The sequence below is a fragment of the Rhinocladiella mackenziei genome (assembly GCF_000835555.1).
Source record: "Rhinocladiella mackenziei CBS 650.93 unplaced genomic scaffold supercont1.5, whole genome shotgun sequence".
Classification (NCBI taxonomy): domain Eukaryota; kingdom Fungi; phylum Ascomycota; class Eurotiomycetes; order Chaetothyriales; family Herpotrichiellaceae; genus Rhinocladiella; species Rhinocladiella mackenziei.
The window spans coordinates 3,493,124-3,511,913 of record NW_013550600.1 but is presented as its reverse complement, the minus strand read 5'-3'; the positions used below and the strand labels follow the sequence as shown (position 1 = coordinate 3,511,913).

Here is an 18,790-nt window from a genome sequence, read left to right as displayed (position 1 = left end):
CCACGCTCAGACGTTGAAATGGCTAGATACAAGAGTCTCGAAATAAGGCTCAGTACCTTGTAGGTGTTGGGATTTGATAAGATTCGCTGAAGGGGAACCAAGCTTGCGCTCTCGTTCGCCGGGCGGGCGCAGCTGTTGGGCGCCGTCTGACGCCCTGCCAATAGAAATCACCCAACTCTTCCCGTCATATGGGATTATTACCTTTGTGGTTCCATGCTCTCCTTACTCAATCTCTCTTCCTACAGTGGAGAACAAACCTCGCTCTTTTCAGCACTCTGTTGGCACATGCAAGCGGTGCGCCATCCCTTCTTACAGGAGCAAAATGGCGTGCTCATCTGGCCGGCCCTCTTTTCGTCGATCCATAGCCACCCCTTGTCGCGGCCTCACGTTCCCATCCCTCGCACAACCTGTCGTTTTGCGCCACTATGCGATTCCCGGTAATATGCAATCTCCCGTCCAATCAACACAGACTCTGACACAGCGTAGCTCTGAGCTAAATGCTGACGCGATTGGCGCTACCATGATATCATCCTAGTGCAGCCAAGTGTTCACTTTGGTATTCAAGAGTGGTATCACGTTTTGATATTCCTCACCGGTCCTGTTGCGGTGCTCTCTCACAGTCAATGATTTTCTCTTTGTTCGATTTTCCGCCAAACATGGATTTCCTCGACGACCCTCAGTCGAGTTTGCAAAACAGAGAGCAATTAAGCCAGAGTCGGATGGAAAGGAATTCCACTGTTGGTAGCTAAGCTGTGTTGACCGCCTTTTGCCATACCATATCAAGTCTTTCAAACATCTGATACGGGACACATGTGAAGGTGCGCACCAGGGTTGGGCGCGGACTAGTTACTCGACAGCTGCCTTTAAGTTTTCGCTGCGTTGACTGCTCGCGACCGAAGGATCGCTTGCTGTTTGTCAAATCTACATCAAACCGAAATCTCCCTTCCCGGTGTGGGTGTCATCCTATTTGCCCAGGATGGGAGGTCGGGTGCTACGCGGCTAGGTCCGATCGAGAGTATCAAAGGGATCTGGGTGGGACTTGTAGACCTAAGATCGTCCCAAAAGAGAAAGGTATATCGGCGTAGGGAGCATGCTGTCTTATGATACCCTGGGGTAAGAAATCACAATGTTCATTCCTCGTCGATACTGTAGCCGGTGGAAAGTCGGCCTATCATCCAGCACGGTCACACTGCTTCGTCCCCTTCATCCTGCAACGTCAACAGCACAACCGCCCCTCGCCTGGTCCTGGCGAACCATGATTCCCTATCACGGCTTCCAGACCACAATCTATCGTGCAAAGCAAGGCTATCTATCTATCATCCGTAATGTGATCGATGCCCATGTCATAGTTGAGCCATGCCTTCCGCTGAAGACGGCCTACTGCAGTGCCCTCGTTTGCGCAAAACTTAGTCGCCATACTCCATGTGCCCTCTCCCCACTAAACACGACAAAAAAAAAAAAAAAAAAACCTAAATCGCCCGGAGAATGGCCTTCCAAATCCAGACGCCCCCATCCAATGCTGGATGCTTGAGTGATCGAAAAGAGATCGAATGCTTGAGACCCCCACGCTCGCTTTAATGGTCCCATGGTCGTTCGCACATGGAGACCAGTCCATTCTGTCACGTTTCTTGAACCTCTTTCAATTAACCTGGTCTTGTGTCACGTTCAAGTTGTTGCCAATCTTAATCTCGGGCTGTCTATTGCGAAGCGCATTGCATTCTCTCCGCACCAGGAGGTATGCCATCTTCGTCTTCATCTGTCATCCCAGTCGTACCATGTGCACGTGCTTGCTGGCGAGGGTCGACCTCTTCGAGATCAAAATCTTCAACCATAGAATCACCAGGAGGCAGTTTTTGCTGGATGCGTGGCGGGAGGACTTGGTCCAGCAGATCAATGTTTCGCAGCTGTGTCTTATCGGGGAATTTGACATCGAATTGGATGTACAGGTTTCCAAAATCGTGGTGTCGGAATGACGGCATGCCTTGACCTTTGATGACTTTGATGGAGCCTGGTGAATGTAAGCAATGCTCCTTAAACTAGATCACAAAAAAAAGAAGCAGGGATGCATCACCAAACTTACCGGGAGTGATGGGGTCGCCAGGGAAGATGTTCACGGTCAACCACCGATCGTCAAGATGCTCGATATAGATCTGACCTCCGGCCAATGCGGTTAGGAGATCAATTTCAGCATGGTAGAACAGGTCGTCGTCCTTGCGTTGGAATCTTGGGTGTGGTTTTTGCTCAATCTCAAATACCACGTCTCCTGCGAGAACGCCTGGCATCTGGTCACCCTCGCCACGGAACTCAATCTTGTGTCCGCTCTTGACACCACGGTCAACGTGAACGTGCAAGACCTTACGCTCCACGACCGTCTTCTTGCCCATGCAGCGTTTGCATCGATCGCGGTCACGAATGGTCTCACCCTCACCCTGGCAGTCGGGACAGATAGTCTGGAAGCGTTGGATCATGGGGCCCATCTGGCGCATCATGGTCTTCATGCCAGCTCCGTTACAACCAGCACAAGTCCTCACAGCACCCTCTTTGCCCCCGCGGCCTTCACAGACGGGACAGATGACAGATTTTTGAAGAGCGAGCTTGGAGATTTTGCCACGATAAATATCCTCGAGGGAGACTTTGTGGACATGGTGGATTGTCCTGGCTTTCTTCGGACCTGTGTCACGCATGCCACCTCCGAACATACCACCAAAGGCTGAGCCGCCGCCGAAGAATTGTGCAAAGAGATCCTCCGCGGCCATACCACCCCCCATCCCGCCTTGTTCTAGGCCCTCCTCGCCGTATTGATCATAGAGGGCTCGTTTCTGAGGATCGGAGAGGACTTCATAGGCTTTGGAAAGGTCTTTGAATTTTTCAGCTGCTTCCGGGTTGTGCGCATTTTTATCTAATACCGGTTAGACAGTGTCATGGTGTCATGGCCAAAAGTCGACTAGATTTCTTACCTGGGTGGTGTTTGAGCGCGCCCTTCTTGTAGGCCGACTTGAGTTGAGCTTCTGACGCCGAGGGATCGACCTTTCACCATTTGTCAGCTGCTGAAAGTTGTCCGTGAGGCTGGGCAGAAAGGGAGCCAACTCACCCCTAAGATCTCATAGTATTTTGTGTCCTTCACCATTTTGATAAAGGTCCGTTGGGACTGCGGCGTCCGACGAGGTCAAGTTGATGCTAGGGATAGAAAAGAGGGAGCGAGAAAGGGAGTCTGTCGACAAATAGTATGAAGGATTTGTTTGTCAAGTGGTTGGGAAGGATAGAGCCAGGTGAAGAGTGAGAGTACGAGGATAAGACTGTGAAGCACTATGAGGGGAGTTGCAGATTTAATGAACAGCCAGGCGCAGGCAAACAGCTAATTACCGTTTATTCAGTTTGGACGAATGCGGGCACGCTGGCAAGGGAATTGCTTTCGCAATAATACAAGCATCGATTACGGCGAAAAGGCTGAGCGAATAAATGCCAAGAATCCCTGATGTTCGATGGGTTTCTCTCGATTGCGATCGCGGGCGGACCTGAGTCTGTTCCGATGCGGGTGTCCACCAGGATAATACACATTGCCACAAATTACGAGAGCGTTCCGTTAGCTGGTAGTGGTTCGGGGATGCTGTCTACAAACAGCCATGCTTTGACCCATTTGCATCCTCGGTGTTTCCTCTGCATATTCCCGTCGGGCGAGAGCCATTTTTAGCCTTTGTCTTCTGAGAGAATAGACTTGGTCACATCCGAAGATCTGGAGGTGGCGATTTTTAGCCTGGCTGCCAATGAAGCAAGAAGCATCAAATCTGACGTCTGACATCCCCCTGCCAGTGTGTACTAGCCCCGATCCACCTAAGCCAGCAAATGTAACAAAATCACCAAGTCCGGCTCAAAGTAACATTACGCCGAAATGTAGAGATTCGATACTATGCTTAATTGCCTGAGAGATCGTTGTCCGAGACCTTAAATGTTAGTCTCCAATTGACGATTTCATTTCATTGCAGATCCTAAGAAGAAACGTCTCGATCGCGAGAGGCAGAAAGCACGGTACATGAAGAAGACGAAACGGGATGAAAGGGCCAGATTGGGATATCACAAAAGAAAGAATACTGACAATGCAACATGAAGGAATGGACATCGATGTCACAGGGTTTCATACTTTGCTATGTGGTCAATGGTGTAGCATGCATGTCTGGTAGGACAGTAGATTCAAAAGAGATTTGACATATGCGTATTTCTTACTAGACGAATAACTGACCCATTACTTAATCCATTCACATATCAGACAGGAACGCTGGGATGGGCCAAAGGAGTCCTTTCAAACTAGGACCAAAAGGGGGTCTGGCCTACTTGATGACTTGACTAGGCTAATCCTTTCATGGGCGCTCCCAGAGGAAGAGAATGAAATTGGTTGCACATTTTTGTCTACAGTCTACCTGGTGCAAGTGAGCAAAGCCCTATAATCTGAACGGACAAATGCACGAGGAGCTCACAGCTCCGTCAGCGTTATCTTTCGTCCAGCTTCTGCTGTACTCTCAGACATGCTTGAACCTCAAGATAAGCCGGTTGCTGGCTGGCCTAGTCGTGTAAGCATCGATCTCCTCGATGCCTTCGTCGTCTACAATTTCCGTGGTCCAATTCGAATAGATTGCAGCAACAATCAACTTGATCTCTTGGGTGGCCAAGTGAGATCCGATGCACATTCTTCCACCAGATCCAAAGGCCCAGAACCATCGGTGCATTTCCTTCAGGTGTTCTTCCGGGGTATGTGAGGGCAGCCATCGGAAAGGATTGAACATCTCCGGCTCCGGGAACACAGCCTCGTTGCGATGTAGTCCGTATGGCATGGAGGAGACGCGGACACCACCTGGGATGCCAGAATACGACCCCAGTGTGCTACCACCAGGAACGTGGGGAGAGATACGTGGCTCGATGCCCGGGATCGGGGCATGCAGGCGCAGAATCTCCATCAAGACGGCATTCAATAAGGGCAAAGCGTCGATCTGTTTCGGTTCTGGTAGTTTGAAATATTTTATGTCGAAACCTGCTGGCAACGGCCATTTGATAGTGGGAGATAGCGTCAACAATTCGTCGTGGAGTTGTTTCTGCCATTGCGGGTTCCTGCTCAGCTCCCAGTACAGGTAGGTCAAAGCAATGGCGGAGGTCTCGTGACCGGCACCCAGCTGGTCAAGCATTTCACTATATATCTCGGCCGTAGTGGTGTCGTCCTCGTCCCGCTGAAGGTCGTTGTGCCGGTACGTCGGGAGGATGACTTGACCGGGAACAGCTTTCCCTGCCGACGGGTCCTTTTCTCGCATTTTGGTGATCCCGGCTTTGAATTGTCTATATACAACCGGATCGTCGCCGACGTACAAAGATGAAACATCATTTGCGTGCCGTGAGAGATAATTATCCGCCGCTCGACACATGCGGGCATTCCAGTTCTCAAGAAGGACATTGGCATCGTCCACAAATTGGGGTACGATTGGGAACCCCAGTTTCTGCGTGATGCTCTTCAGCCAGGGGATCTCGGCGGAGAAGAATTCGTATTCGCGTCGACAGTGATAATTGTGCAGAATCTTCTGCCTCGTCGCTAGGTCTTGAGTGAAATTTGTGCCCGCGCCAAGTCCGAATTGGTAGGCGGACATGAAGTCCATGGTGAAGGCGTTGTTGAGGTTATGCACGTCTGTGGCCTGGGCTGTGTCGGAAAGAGATTGAAGGAGAGGCAGGAACCGTGTCGTGAATAACGTGTGTGAGTTGGCGGCGACTTGAGGGGACGAGGCTAGGTAAGACTTGGAGTAAATGTTGGCCATCGTGCGTTTCTTCTGAGAATGAGGCGCGTGGTGGATCGTGGAGAACATGTTCATCACTCTGTCCAAATGAAGGAACATTTTAGTCAAGAGGCCGTGTGAGAGCGTCAGTATCGGAGTCCTGGCACTTACCCGTACGAACCGAATCTTTGCGGGTACCATGCATGCTTCTCCCAACCACCAGCGTAGATGGTCCTGATCCCGTTTTCCACACAGTTGACGCTTAGCTCGTTGGATCCCATGCGGACAACGCTGCCGTGCTTGAGATGGGCGGCATAGGTCACGGCATTGTTCTTCTCAAGGTATCGTTGGTAGGTGATCCATATGTCACCAAAAATTGGGATTGACCAGTGTGCGGATGGGATGTTTCGGAGAGGATGGAAGAAGAGTGGACGGATGATGAACTTGTAAGTGGATAGCACGGCCAGCAAAGCCACTACCACGATTGGGAGGATTGGGACGGCCATGCTGGTAGCAGATGTAGCCTTTTCTTCTCAGAGTCAAGTATAAGGGCATGAGAAGAAGTGAGGAAGGCGCAGATGGAGAGGCGTCCTCTCGGAGCTGGCTTGTATGGAACTGTGATACTGCTCTTGGTCAGTCGTACGAGGCTGAGATCCCGCTGGGCGCCCGATAAAAGAGAAAGTTGGGAAATTTTCCAGAGGGTCGAGGGCACACAAGGTTTCGCCTTTTCAACTCAAGGGAATGCGGAGAAAGGTTCATCAATCATGAATTCGGTTCATCCTGTTCTCCTAATGTTTAAGAACAGACGAACGACAAAGCGTGCGTTTTCCAAATACTGAACTCTAGCGCACAAGTCCGCCGTATGCGTCGTGGGAAAATCCGCCTGCAGGGTAATTGTTTATATTCGGAGCCATCGAGGTCGAAGTATTAAAGTGTGCCATGGAGTAAAAAGAAGCGAGGACATAGAGGCCCATAGAATCTCTGAAAATGCGTTCGATGGCATGTGACAGGCGGTCTTTTCGAAAGTCCAGCAAATTCTATTAGCTACCTGGAGGCCCTTTGCTTGCCTTTGCCGTCCACAGTCTCTGACTCTTCCGCTTCATCCTCTTCGTCACTGGAGGAAATCTCATCTTCGTCGTCGAACCCTGCAAAACGCCGGACTGGTTGCTTGGGCTTCGGGAGCAGATGCGAAGGTATCTTGAGCCGATTCTCAAGAACCCAGATCGCGTCTGTATCCCCTGCCTCGGCCTCGGCCCTGAGCCGAGACATCTCGTTTTGGTCCAGCTCCATCACATCGTCTGCGTCACTGTCATCACTGCCAGGAAAAGATCCTACACTGCCACTGCTTTCGTCATCTTGTGTGGGAGACTCCGTGGCCCCTTCACTTTCTTGATCAATCTGCATGGCCATCTTGACAGCGTTCCTGACGTTCTCCCCAATATCTTCCTTCTCCTCCACCCATTCATCGCTTAACCCTTTCCGTCGACCATCGGGACCTTTTCCAGCACGCATGTCAGCTTCTCTCTGCTCGGCCAGTTCAATGATTTGTTCCCATCTCTTGCGTCTTTCCTCCTTTTCTTTCCGGTCCATCTCGGGCTTAGTTGCCAAATAGGTGGCTAGATTTTTAGCCTCCGTAATTGTTCGCAATCTCCGTCCATCTAGATTGCGGGCACTGCCAGTAGCAAGTTCTGCATTTTGTTTCTTCTTGCGTGAGGACATGCGGCCGCCAGCCGCCCGGAGCTGTGAGCCAAACCCACCCTTGCCACCAACTAGCGGGACAGAGAGCCGAAGCGGCAAAATTGAGCCATCTGGGGTCGGCAGACATGGGGGAGAGAGACACAGGTCAGCAAGCGTTATCGACGAGGATGCATAGATGGGGCAGTTTGAGGTTGAGGTAAGGATGAGGCGGGTGTTCTCCGGAAGACTTGATGGGAGCAGGCTCGCAATAGAGGCAAGTAGCTCTGCCGTGGTGGACGAGGCCGGCAAGGGTAGGCAGACGGTAGGAGGAAGTGATAAGCCGGGAAAGGAGTCCAGCAGAACATTGATAGCGGGTTCCATTTTGTGCTTCCTGATGGAGGGGTGCAAGAGATCCGCAGGCGGCAACTGGGGAAGTCAGGAAAATAAACGGCACAAACAGGCTGACCGGCGGTCAAAACGGGCAGATATCGGGCAGTGAAACCGATTTGTCAAGAATTGTGTGTCTTGTGGCTTGAGAAGGAGAAGAGAACTGTCTTGGGAGCGTGCCAAAAGGCCCAAAACGTTGACGCATCACACAGTACAGGGGACTTTGTATCAAAAAGACTGACTAGGGAAGACGGTCTAGCCTTATTCGGCTGGAACGTGTGGTTAAAGGTATAGATACGCTATTACTTCTGTGGACTAGTGCTCTAGCCGGGGGATTTGCCTCTACAACCTCCTTTCACAAAAAGTTTGGCTCCGCGTTCGGGTGCAAAAAAAGGATGTTGTCCATTCTACACACTTGTCGATTCTGCACCCTCGCCATCCTTTCCGTCAGCTCATGAATGTCCAACACCGCACACTGGCCGCTGGACACGATCCGCAGATCATCCCAAGGCCGAGGCCACGGCCAGTCTGACCCTGTCAGACCATATTCTCAACGGCCATAGCCGTCTTTATTCGATTCAAAAGGAATCCTGTGAACTTCTGTGTCTAACATGCCCTGGCAGCCGCTACCTCTTTCCTATGCGGTGGCCATCTACCCTTTTCAGCCCTCAACATCACCCGCCGAACTGCCATTACAAATTGGTGATCAACTATATGTTATCGAGCAGGGCGGGAAAGATGACTCCTGGTGTCGGGGCTATCTCGTTGCACCACCCACATTGTTGTCGGCCCTGAGTCCCGGTGGCAGGACTGCCGCCGACGCGCGTGTCTTTTCCGGCATCTTCCCCAAATGTTGTATCGAAATTCGAGAACAGCTCGCTTCAGATGTCCCATCTCCGCTGCAACCAGGCCAACCAAAGCCAGCAGCTCCGGTTCCCATGCTGAAAATTGGAGACGAGTCGCCAACATCATCAACCGAGCCATTAGTCGACGAGATTTCCTCCTGCCTGCGAGAATGGTACATTCTCCATCTGCCCGACCTGGTTCTACGGCGAGAGTACCATCTCCTTGATCGGATGTCTGAGATCACCACACGACTCGATTATGCGCGACGAGAATTGCTTAACGATGTTCTCACAACCCAGGAAAGACTGCGAGTTCGTGAGGACGCTGTGTGGGATTTGGTGAGGGGGAACAAAATGCTGAGCGGCGAGGTCATCGTTCGTGACCCCGCCCACTTAGGCAGGCTTCTGACTTCAAATGATTCTGCAATTGAGATGGCCAAATTGCAATCAGTAATGAGCGTTCTGGATGCTCCGCCGTCTGAAAAGTCACAAGCCACCTCACTTCACCATTGTCTAATGGAGGTCAAGTCGGTCCTAGGTTCGGATTTGGATGCAACAACGTTGAGTCTCGCCCTCTATCGAGAGGACACTGATGGAACAGCAGTCTCATTTTCCGAGACTTATAGCTCCGTCGCGTCCGCGAAGATGAAGACCCTCCTTTCAGATCTCAGCACAAGAGATATTGCGAATGATGGTCGTTTGTTTCTTGCCATCAAAGTTGTGGTGCCTGAACCTCCTCGAAAGGCCAAAAAACGCACCCCAGAGCGGCCGCCGTCGAGAAATGGAACTCTGTTAGGCCAAAGGCAGTTGTCGCTGAACCGTCGCAGATCCAGCCTAATGTTCGGGAAACGAAAGAATGCCGAAAGACCACAGCCCGGTCAAATCGGGCGGATGACGCCTCAACCGCAAGACAGAGCTTCAACTCCATCTATCATAGAAGAAGAGGAAGAAGGATCGAGTAAAGCCGCCGGCCCTCCTGTTCCTCGCACAATAGGAGTCGGGGTCCTTGATGTGGATAAGATCATCCGAGAAGGCCACCCTCACGAGGAGAGTATCACGATTTGGTCTATCTCTCAGCGGGAAGACGAAAATCCCCGGGAATCGGATTCTAGAATAACTCAACTCTTGAATAGTGCTGGCAAGAATCATGTGATCTCCCCTCAACTGTCGAATGTCACCGTCAGCCTCACGCCCTTCACTGCCCCAGACGCTGATACCCTTATCAAAAACAATCCAACTTCCATGCACTTGGTCATCAAAACACCAAAAATCGGTTTCTCAGAAGCCCCATCGAAACCGAGATCTGACATCTACCTGAGATTGAACAAGGCAGCAATAACACAAGGAGCTCATTTGTCTCATCCTGACTTGGGTGTTGCGCTGATCAAAGCCCATACATTACAGAACCTGCAATTGACCATGGAAGTCCGCGACGCTGCGGGTCGGCGTGTCGAACACTGCATATATCCCTCTTCTAATGGAGCTGGCGTAACCGCCTTTCGCACAAATGCCGTTGAGCTTGACTCGACCTGGGATCAAACCCTCTGTCTACGAGTGCCCACTGGAAAGGTGCCAGAGAGTCATTTGGTGTTGAGCATCGCAGATGCTCCCGAGTTCCCGTTTGCGCTGGCCTGGATGCCGCTGTGGGATAACCAAGCTTTCATTGCCGACGGCAAGCATTCTCTCATCCTACACGCATATGACAAAGTCACATCCAGTATTGTCCAGGGTCGGGGTGCTTATCTATCCTTACCCTGGAACAACTCCAACTACAGAATAATCCATGAAGGCGCCGTGGCCAACATTGCTTCATTGGAAGTTGAGACTCTCCTCTGCAGTACTGAATACTCACAGGATCGAACTCTGGTGAGCCTGATTAATTGGAAACATCGGACCTCGGTACAACTACTAGACATCCTACAGAAATTGACCTTCGTCCCGGAGATTGAGATCGTGAAGCAGGTGAACGATGTTCTGGATGCTCTATTCGGCGTCCTCGTCCACAAGTCAGGCGAATCCAAGTTCGAGGACTTGATTTTCAATGACATCGTCTGGGTTCTCGGGATTGTGCATGACAGACGATTCAATTTGGGCCCCCTCGTGGAACAGTACACCGAAAATCACTTCCGGTCACCCTATGCTGCGTCTTGCTTGATTCGAAGTTTTACTAGACTTCTACAGAGCGTATCGGACCCTCAAAGCGCTCGCGACATGAGAGCTCTCTTCAAAGTCGGCAGGAAGTTCATGAAGATTCTCATTGCTTCTTATCAGCAGAGAAGGTTTGGCTCTCAGACCAAAGAAAACGATGAGAAGCATTCGACCTTCAAAGAAGACATGCAAGCAATTCTCTTTGGACTACAGATGATGATGCGGAGCGAGACGGCCGCCTTGGTAGGAAGCAAAACTTTGCTTGTGCAGAAGTTCCACACATGGCTCCCCGAACTACTACCAGCATTCAGCAAGGAGGAAGTCATCAAAATTGCCATTGAATTCATTGATTCCGGCGAAGAAGTCTCCGGAAAATTGGTCTTGTACAGGATCATCCTCATCTTGAATTACACCAAGTTGGACCAGATTTGGGTCGATGAGAAGGACAAGAAAACTCTGGTCAAGAATTGCATCAGGTGGCTTTCGCCATATTGGACCCCAAACAATCGATCAGATGACTGGCGCGAGCAAGTCCGACTGTGCTGCTCAGTCGTCGCTGAGCTAACACGCTTCCCTACACATCATCTCCATGAATTCATGCCCAAACTCATCTCTGCCTACTGCACCATTGCGAATGAACCCGCTACGAAACGACGGTCGTTGTCGCTCTTCTTTTCGGATACTTACCCCTTCATTACCAAACCAACCGAAAATAACGATTCATTCGATGAAAATCTCCTCGAACTGTCTGCTCTCATATCCACGATCGCCAAAATGAAGACGTCTCCGAATCTCAAACTTCAAGGGCAAGATCTCTCGGACTACATCCTCTCCACACTCACTGTCTTACGATCTCTCTTGAAAAACGACGCTTGCCCCTCGACATGGCTCAGCCTACACATCTTCCACCACTCGTCCGCGCTTACAATACTCAACCACCTCTCCACCCTTCTTATTTCCTCATACCTCCCGACGCCCGAAAACGCAGATAGCTTCGACATGCAACTTTGGAAGTCCTTCCTCGACACACTTCTCGCACTCGTCTCCTCCACGGCATTGACCCTTGAGCTCTTCCCAGAACAAAAAAGGCGCGCGGTGTGGAAAATCGCCGGTGATGTGCGCCAGTCCGGCGCAGACCTCCTGCGCAAAGCCTGGGAAAGTCTCGGCTGGGAAGCTACGGCCGACGACCAGCGCAGATACAACATCCGCAAACTTGGCGGGTATCAGGTCCAGTATGTTCCAAGTCTCGTTGCTCCAACCATCAGCCTCTGCCTGAGCATGCACGAGGGACTGCGCAAAGTAGCTGTTGAAGTGCTACAAACCATGATCGTTAGCGAGTGGGCATTAAGTGAAGACCTCGAACTCATCGAGACAGAAATCATCGGCGCCCTCAACTCGGTCCTGAAAGCGAAGCCTGTGACGGCGAATGAAGCTCTGAGTCGAAAAATCTTCATCGCAGAGCTGCTCGAGCTGTTCTCGACGATTGCTAACCAGCCGGACGATGCACTGTGGACGGCTCTCGAAGAATTGGTCGCGACGATTGACGAGCTGGTCGACCTACTCACGTCCACGGATCCGGAAGACGATGTCGCTGGTGCAACAGCGGGCCATGCCAATGGGACCAGGGGTAGCAATGCCCGCGGCAAAGATACCGATTCGCAGACCTCAGAAGCGAAGGAACTCGCCAGGGCCCGCCGCAGCATTGATGGTCTCAGCCCTTCGTCCCAACAGCAGGGCCGGGAGCGTGAGTACGGTGTGCATGCGCTCGAGTGCTACAAGCAGCTCGCAGAAGAATATGAGCGCAATGGAGACTACAAACGCCTGGCGAAGACGCATCGGGCCATCGCTAGGATTCACGAGGCGAGAGCGGCGAGTCGCCTTGGGAGGAGGGATATTAACGGACGGGGCGAGGATGTTGAAGATGATGAGTAAGGAAAAAAAAAAGGGGGGGGCTTTGGATATGCGGATGCCCTGTATTGGCAGCAGGAATTGGGTTGGTGGATGGTTTTTTTTTTTGGTTTTGTTTTGGAGAAGGGGGGAGGCGAAGGGATTAGTTGGCTGACTTTAGACCAAGAAGATCAGACTGGATGAGTGAATTGATTGGGGTGTTTTTCCTTTGAACAATGGACCGGCAGAGTCTACTTGGGAACCAGGTTTTGGCAATAGCCCGGCCTGTTGGCGGCCCAGTACGGGAGATATTACGGTATGGATAAGTGAATGGCTTGGGGTTATCCAAGAGGGAACGTCATTCGGTTCTTTCAATTTTCTTTCCCATTTGTGATTTTCTAGCTGAAGCGGAGCGCTTTCGTACATAGGTTTTCCTAGTTGCTGTATGATGATTCCGTTGGGGGAAAACTGCAAAGGCCAAATGCCCAACTCTTTTCTATTCCGTCCGAGTCAGATGAGTATAAAAATGGACGAGCAGAAAAACTTGTTGGATTGTGTACCCTTCGTATGGTGAGTAACTACTGTCTCTGCTTCCGTGATGCAAGCTGTGCTCTTTTGACGACATCCTGAGGATTGAAGCGATCATCAAAAAGGATTGTGTTCGGCTTCACCAAAGAGCGTAAGTGATATTATGACAAGATGCACGAAGCAGGTGACAAATAACGTACAAGTCTCGATTGCAATGGTCAAGCGATGCATCCAACGCAGGCAATATTGTAGGAGTCATTGCAAAACAAAATACCCAAATGGGATGAATCCAGATATCCTGGCTGGGACCACGCCTCGAGCTCAAATCTGATAGAGAACAACATTTGAAAGCACGAGCTCACAACAAATTAGGGAGAGATGAGCAGCTTTTCACCCAGATGTAGAAGTCTATTGTTCAGTCGCCGTCGATGGATAATCTCCTTGTCGCCACTTCTCCGTGATTAATTCATCATATTGGACACCTCTCCCAGACAACGCGAATAATCGACGACAATCTTGGTCAAAGCCGCGTGGAAAGTACCAATGAAGTCAGGGACGTGCGTCTGAGTTGAGGAAGTCCAAGAATTGTATTGCGGTGGCCGAGACTATGGATTTGACAGCGTCAATACGGACATTGGTGTTTATCAACGGTTGAGCAATTGAGACGGGCATCTCGGATGCTAGATTGGCCTAATTTCTTGTAATTTAAAGGAAATCATATGCAAAGCAGAACCAAAGAGCTTATGAGGACACGATGGGAGAAAATGACCTGCTTCATGAGCAAGATTTTGGAAGCTGCCTTCTCCACGGATGCTGAAAGAAGGGGGGCCCAGTCAGTAGATGAAGCTGGTCACCGTCACACAGAGAGGGTCTTGATCGGCTGATATTCCAGGACTTTGGTCGAAGGCATGTCATTAAGTTATTGTCTTGCTTTTCCTTCTTAGCCATTCCTTTCCTGGCCCGTTCAGGTATAGCAAGGGTTGGTCGCTGGGAACGAAATTGCGTTTCTAGGACGCGAACTGTCAATGAACAGGAGCATAGGCAACCAAAAACAATCAAGAGCGAGTCCCAAGGCGGCGAGACCCATGTTTTCAGGAGTCGAAGGCGAGAAGCTTTGGAGGTCTGGGAAGTGTCTGTCTGTCGAAGGTGGAGGTGAAGGATATCTGACAGGACTTCTAGTGCAGGGGTCATCGTCTTCTACCGGTGCTGGTTATGTACGCACTCGTCGTAGTGCATGAACAGCAAGGGCAGCAGACCAGTAAGGCTTCTCCACTTTGCACCAGATGGGGTTGGTCGGTAGCGAGGCATTCTCTTCGATATTTGAGATGAACTGTAGGTAGATGGTTGTCTGGGCTGTTTAGTTTCATCTAACAAATTGGTTGAGCTTCTGAAGCAAGATATTGTGTTTCTGAGAAGAGTTCGCTACGAACTACGTCTGACATGAAGCCCGAAGCCAAAATGGGGATAGGAAAAGGCGTTGACTGGGTGGAGAGTGGACAGAAACCCAGGATGGATTGGGATAGGGCTGCAAGAAGGAGTTTGATCCCGGCGAGAAGAGAGACCGCAGACTCTCGGCGTCGATAAACATCGAGACGCCAGCTGGGAGAGGAGCCAAAGGAGACCAGCGGAACGAGACGATTGGAGCCAAGGCGTAGCCGCGTTTCGTTTTGCGGCTGCAATTCGTCAGCCGCCCCGAAATCCCATACAGTGCCATTGATGATCAGGATGGCATTCATTTGAATTCTTCTGCTCGTGCTGAATACATGAGAGAGAGCGCTCTGCAAATGACTGCTCCCGCCGCCCTCCCTCGACATCAACCAGACGTGGAACACCATCATCTCCCCCGTTGCTCACGAGATTACCGCGCTCGAGACCTCCCACGCTCTGTGCCTCCGTGCAAACGTCAATTCCCCCCGTCAACTGCCCATCACCACGGTCACTTCCATCACCGGCTTCGACGACATCCTTCGCTGCAAGATTGCAAAACATAGACTCCCTCCCGCTTGCTCCATCTTCGTCACGGACCGCCGCTCAGATGCCCAGTACAAAGACCATCTAAAGCCCGTGTTCATCTGTCGTTGTGTCCTTCACTTCTCCTCCACACGCTCGGATCGAACTTGTCCACCAACAGTGCTGGAAAGGCAAGAGTCACTGCTGGCACCGAACGTGGAACGAATCTTGGATCCAACAATCCTACCGGAGGACGTCTAGTCGTGTGCAGGATTCCTTGTGGTAAAGGACTTGGATTGAACATCCAACAAAAACACTACAACCATTAGCACGAGGTGTGTGAACGGAGGAAATAAAAACTCAGAGCCGACATTCTCTTCGAACCAAACATTGAAAGGACCCCCCACGGGGAGAATCAGACACCGCGAAATCTCCTCTCCTTCGACTCGGACCGGGGGAAAAAGGATAGCATCATTTGTCTCATACCAAAGGCCTGATCGACCAAGACCTAGAACGACACCATTGCGTCCGGGACTGGAGAGTCGCCCTCAGCAGACCCTCGAATTATTCGCTGGAAATCGACTTGTCTCGGAAAAGGAATTGTTGGTTGCCAAGGCATACATACCAGTTGCCCTTGTTTCTTACATTCCCACCGAATGCCGCCCACTCATTAGTCGAATTTCCTCTTGACTTCCTTCGTGCTCTTCTTCAGACACCTTCAACGTTGTATTTTTGCATCAGGTGAGTTCGAATTTACTCTGCTTGTCCTCTTTAGTCTATCCGAGCAATGGACTGTGCTTTTGCCCTATCAGCTGCCATCACGGTGGTCTCAACTAGTCCCACGGCGCTCGGCGGGAGCGCGCCTTGACCCTCCTCCACTTAGTCCTGATCCGTTCAGGGCTAAGGTGTTCATGAATATCTCTACTGCCATCTTTCTACATTGTTTCTTTTCCATTCCACTGCTGACGGCCAAACATGCAGGCTCCGAATTTTCATTTTAACGTCCCTCCATTTCAAAGAACTCGGAGCGAAGCTGTGTATCAGCGAGCTTTGAGACCACCGGCTCCATTTCCTGCAAAAACGGGCATGGACATTGGAGGTTTGCTGAACGCAAGGAATGCAGCGGCCGCTGACGCCGAGCTAAGACGTCAATTACAGCAGTCAATGCAGATGGACGGCGGAGTAGCATACGGCATGAGCCATAATCAAGGCCCAACTATGGCTCATCATCAACAACATCCTATGCAACAGCCCAACGGCTTGCCTTACGGTGCGATGGGACAACCTCAGCACAATCCTCAGTTATACAATCCAGGTTATATGCCTCGACATGACGACCAAAATGCGCTGGCGGACGACAACTTTGGCGCCATGAGGCCTAAGAACGAAGGGACAGTCAAAGCATTTCCTTGCAGCGTGTGCCAAAAAGGTTTTGCGAGACGAAGTGATCTGGCAAGGCACGGTAGGGGAAACTCTGTATTCTGCAAAGAGCTTCGCTAACGGTGACAGAACGGATTCACACTGGCGTCAGACCTCATGCTTGCGATCACCCAGGCTGTGGCAAACAATTTATTCAGAGATCCGCCTTGACCGTGCATGCAAGAGTACATACTGGAGAAAAACCACACATGTGTGAACGATGCGGCAAGGTAAGTGTCACAAGATTGATGCCTTACCACAACGAATCTTGCATAATAACGTGTCTAGCCCTTTTCCGACTCCAGCTCTCTTGCGCGACATAGGAGAATTCACTCTGGCAAAAGACCATACAAGTGCCCCTATGCAAATTGCCAGAAGACCTTCACCAGACGGACGACTCTGACAAGGCATCAAAGTCACCATACAGGCACCATTGAGCAAGCGGCAGCTGAAACTAACGCCAAACTATCGACCACTCAACCTCAGAGCCAATCCATCTACGGGTCCACGTCTGGCTCGTCGAGAAACTCCACGGCGTCACCCGCCGATAGGACGCTCTCAGTCTCGCCGAACTCTGAACTGCCTCCTATGGCCAATGGAATGCAACGTCAAGGGTCAGACTACGGATACCTTCCCCAAAGTCACGGCCTTCCTCCGCATATGCGATCCGATTTTCAGCAGAATGCGTCCCGCTCATCACCCTCTCTGAACGGTCATACCCTCCAGAACTACACGAGCGCGCCTCAACAAAGACCAACCACGTCGCATCCGACCACATATGGTCCACCCCAACCTTTGGAGCCTCCTGCCAATGGAACTGGTAGTGGCAGCGCTTCCCCTCACTTGGGAGCATTGGGATGGGGCTCACCGAGTACTAGCACTCTACCTAATCCACCGGCTATGGACAATTATTCTTACCCCGATGCGGGCTATGCGAGTCATCAACTCTACTATCCGGGAAGCAGCATTCGGAGGCCTCAGAGCACTGAGCCTGAAGACTATGGAATCCGCCCTCGCCATCCTCACATGGCCCATCACGTGCCTCTTACGGCAGACTGGAGTGCGATGCCACTGGCCGTTCAGGATAACCGGCAAGAACGATATGTGATGTAGAGCGCACGTATGTTGAACCTGGACCCGCTCTGAAGAAAGTTTCAAGAAATGTTGCACGAGCTCAAATACGGGCAGATTCAGCGATGGAGTCTCGAATTGTTCGATTGACCGGCCCTTCCGAACTTACCGGGAGAAGTCAAGATGCTCAAAACGTCAGTCGCTACTCATGATACCCCTCAAAAGGTCATTTTTGTTCATCGCGGCCCAATGAAATCGGAACCTCACAATTTTCACTTCTTATCTGTATGATAATGACCAGTCCCATTAATTGAGGCAAAGGAAGTGGGTCGAGTCTGGCCAGGTTTGAAAAGATCTGTACAAATTGGCATCGAGCAGCAAGGGAGTTTGGCGGTGTGGGACTCAACGAATTCGGAGCAGCAGTGGCTGGGAGACCGACGCACAGACACACTGGTGACCAAGGCGCAATACGCAATACTGGCCAAAATGGATGCTACGATTTTTTCAGGATTCTGGAGTGGTTCTGGTTGAACGGGAATGGGTAACATCATCGGGAGGGACAACTCGAAGCGGGCCTTTTATGCGAACACTATTAGTTTTATCGATTGTCGCACTTCAATTCAAATTGTCTATACTTTTTCGGTCATGGTTGATCAGCCTGATCTTCTGCCACGGTCGATCTGGAGTCGGACTTTTGCGAAGGTTGCTTTGGCCACCCGAACGGATCCATACCTGAATTGGTCTCTTGAGGATTCTAGGATTCACAGAAGTTGGCAATGAAGATGGTCCTCACTCGACGGGGTTGTTTCGGGCGAGCTTGACTTTCATCATGGATGCTACACTCTCTAATCCGATGGGCTCAGCTGGAGACCCGCTGCAGACTTTGTCGCCGTCTCGGCTTGCTCTGGTGGCAAGAAGGCTCAACTGTGCTCTCTGATGCGAAAGACTCCAACACGAGAATCGCAATTGGCTTGCAGTGAAGAGAGCGCGTGCAGGAAGGATAGGATGAGAACAGCCCGGTGAGTGGAATCTCATTGAGGTTTGCCTCTTTGTTCAGGATCGTACACATCCTTGACACCCTCAAGGTCAGAAGACAGTGTGCAACTCTAAAATCATTATGGGAAAGAA

The 18,790-nt window shown here is 51.0% G+C and overlaps 5 protein-coding genes across 5 annotated transcripts; 2 read left to right on the top strand and 3 right to left on the bottom strand.

The window, feature by feature from the left end:
- Positions 1-1,697: 1,697 nt before the first annotated feature.
- Positions 1,698-3,127, bottom strand: Z518_07763 (chaperone DnaJ; the record flags this gene model as incomplete). The annotated part of the gene is made up of 4 exons (XM_013415891.1): positions 1,698-2,008; positions 2,081-2,899; positions 2,958-3,027; positions 3,092-3,127. The coding sequence occupies 4 exons, from the start codon at positions 3,125-3,127 to the stop codon at positions 1,698-1,700; spliced, it is 1,236 nt and encodes a 411-aa protein (XP_013271345.1).
- A 1,387-nt stretch (positions 3,128-4,514) lies between these two features.
- Positions 4,515-6,256, bottom strand: Z518_07762 (uncharacterized protein; the record flags this gene model as incomplete). Its single annotated transcript, XM_013415890.1, has 2 exons — positions 4,515-5,850; positions 5,922-6,256. The coding sequence occupies 2 exons, from the start codon at positions 6,254-6,256 to the stop codon at positions 4,515-4,517; spliced, it is 1,671 nt and encodes a 556-aa protein (XP_013271344.1).
- A 538-nt stretch (positions 6,257-6,794) lies between these two features.
- On the bottom strand, positions 6,795-7,808 carry Z518_07761 (uncharacterized protein; the record flags this gene model as incomplete). Its single annotated transcript, XM_013415889.1, has 1 exon — positions 6,795-7,808. One exon carries the CDS (start codon positions 7,806-7,808, stop codon positions 6,795-6,797), a length of 1,014 nt encoding a protein of 337 aa, XP_013271343.1.
- A 617-nt stretch (positions 7,809-8,425) lies between these two features.
- Positions 8,426-12,739, top strand: Z518_07760 (uncharacterized protein; the record flags this gene model as incomplete). The annotated part of the gene is made up of 1 exon (XM_013415888.1): positions 8,426-12,739. One exon carries the CDS (start codon positions 8,426-8,428, stop codon positions 12,737-12,739), a length of 4,314 nt encoding a protein of 1,437 aa, XP_013271342.1.
- Positions 12,740-16,147: 3,408 nt separating this feature from the next.
- Positions 16,148-17,704, top strand: Z518_07759 (uncharacterized protein; the record flags this gene model as incomplete). The annotated part of the gene is made up of 3 exons (XM_013415887.1): positions 16,148-16,634; positions 16,682-16,821; positions 16,880-17,704. The coding sequence occupies 3 exons, from the start codon at positions 16,148-16,150 to the stop codon at positions 17,702-17,704; spliced, it is 1,452 nt and encodes a 483-aa protein (XP_013271341.1).
- Positions 17,705-18,790: the final 1,086 nt, after the last annotated feature.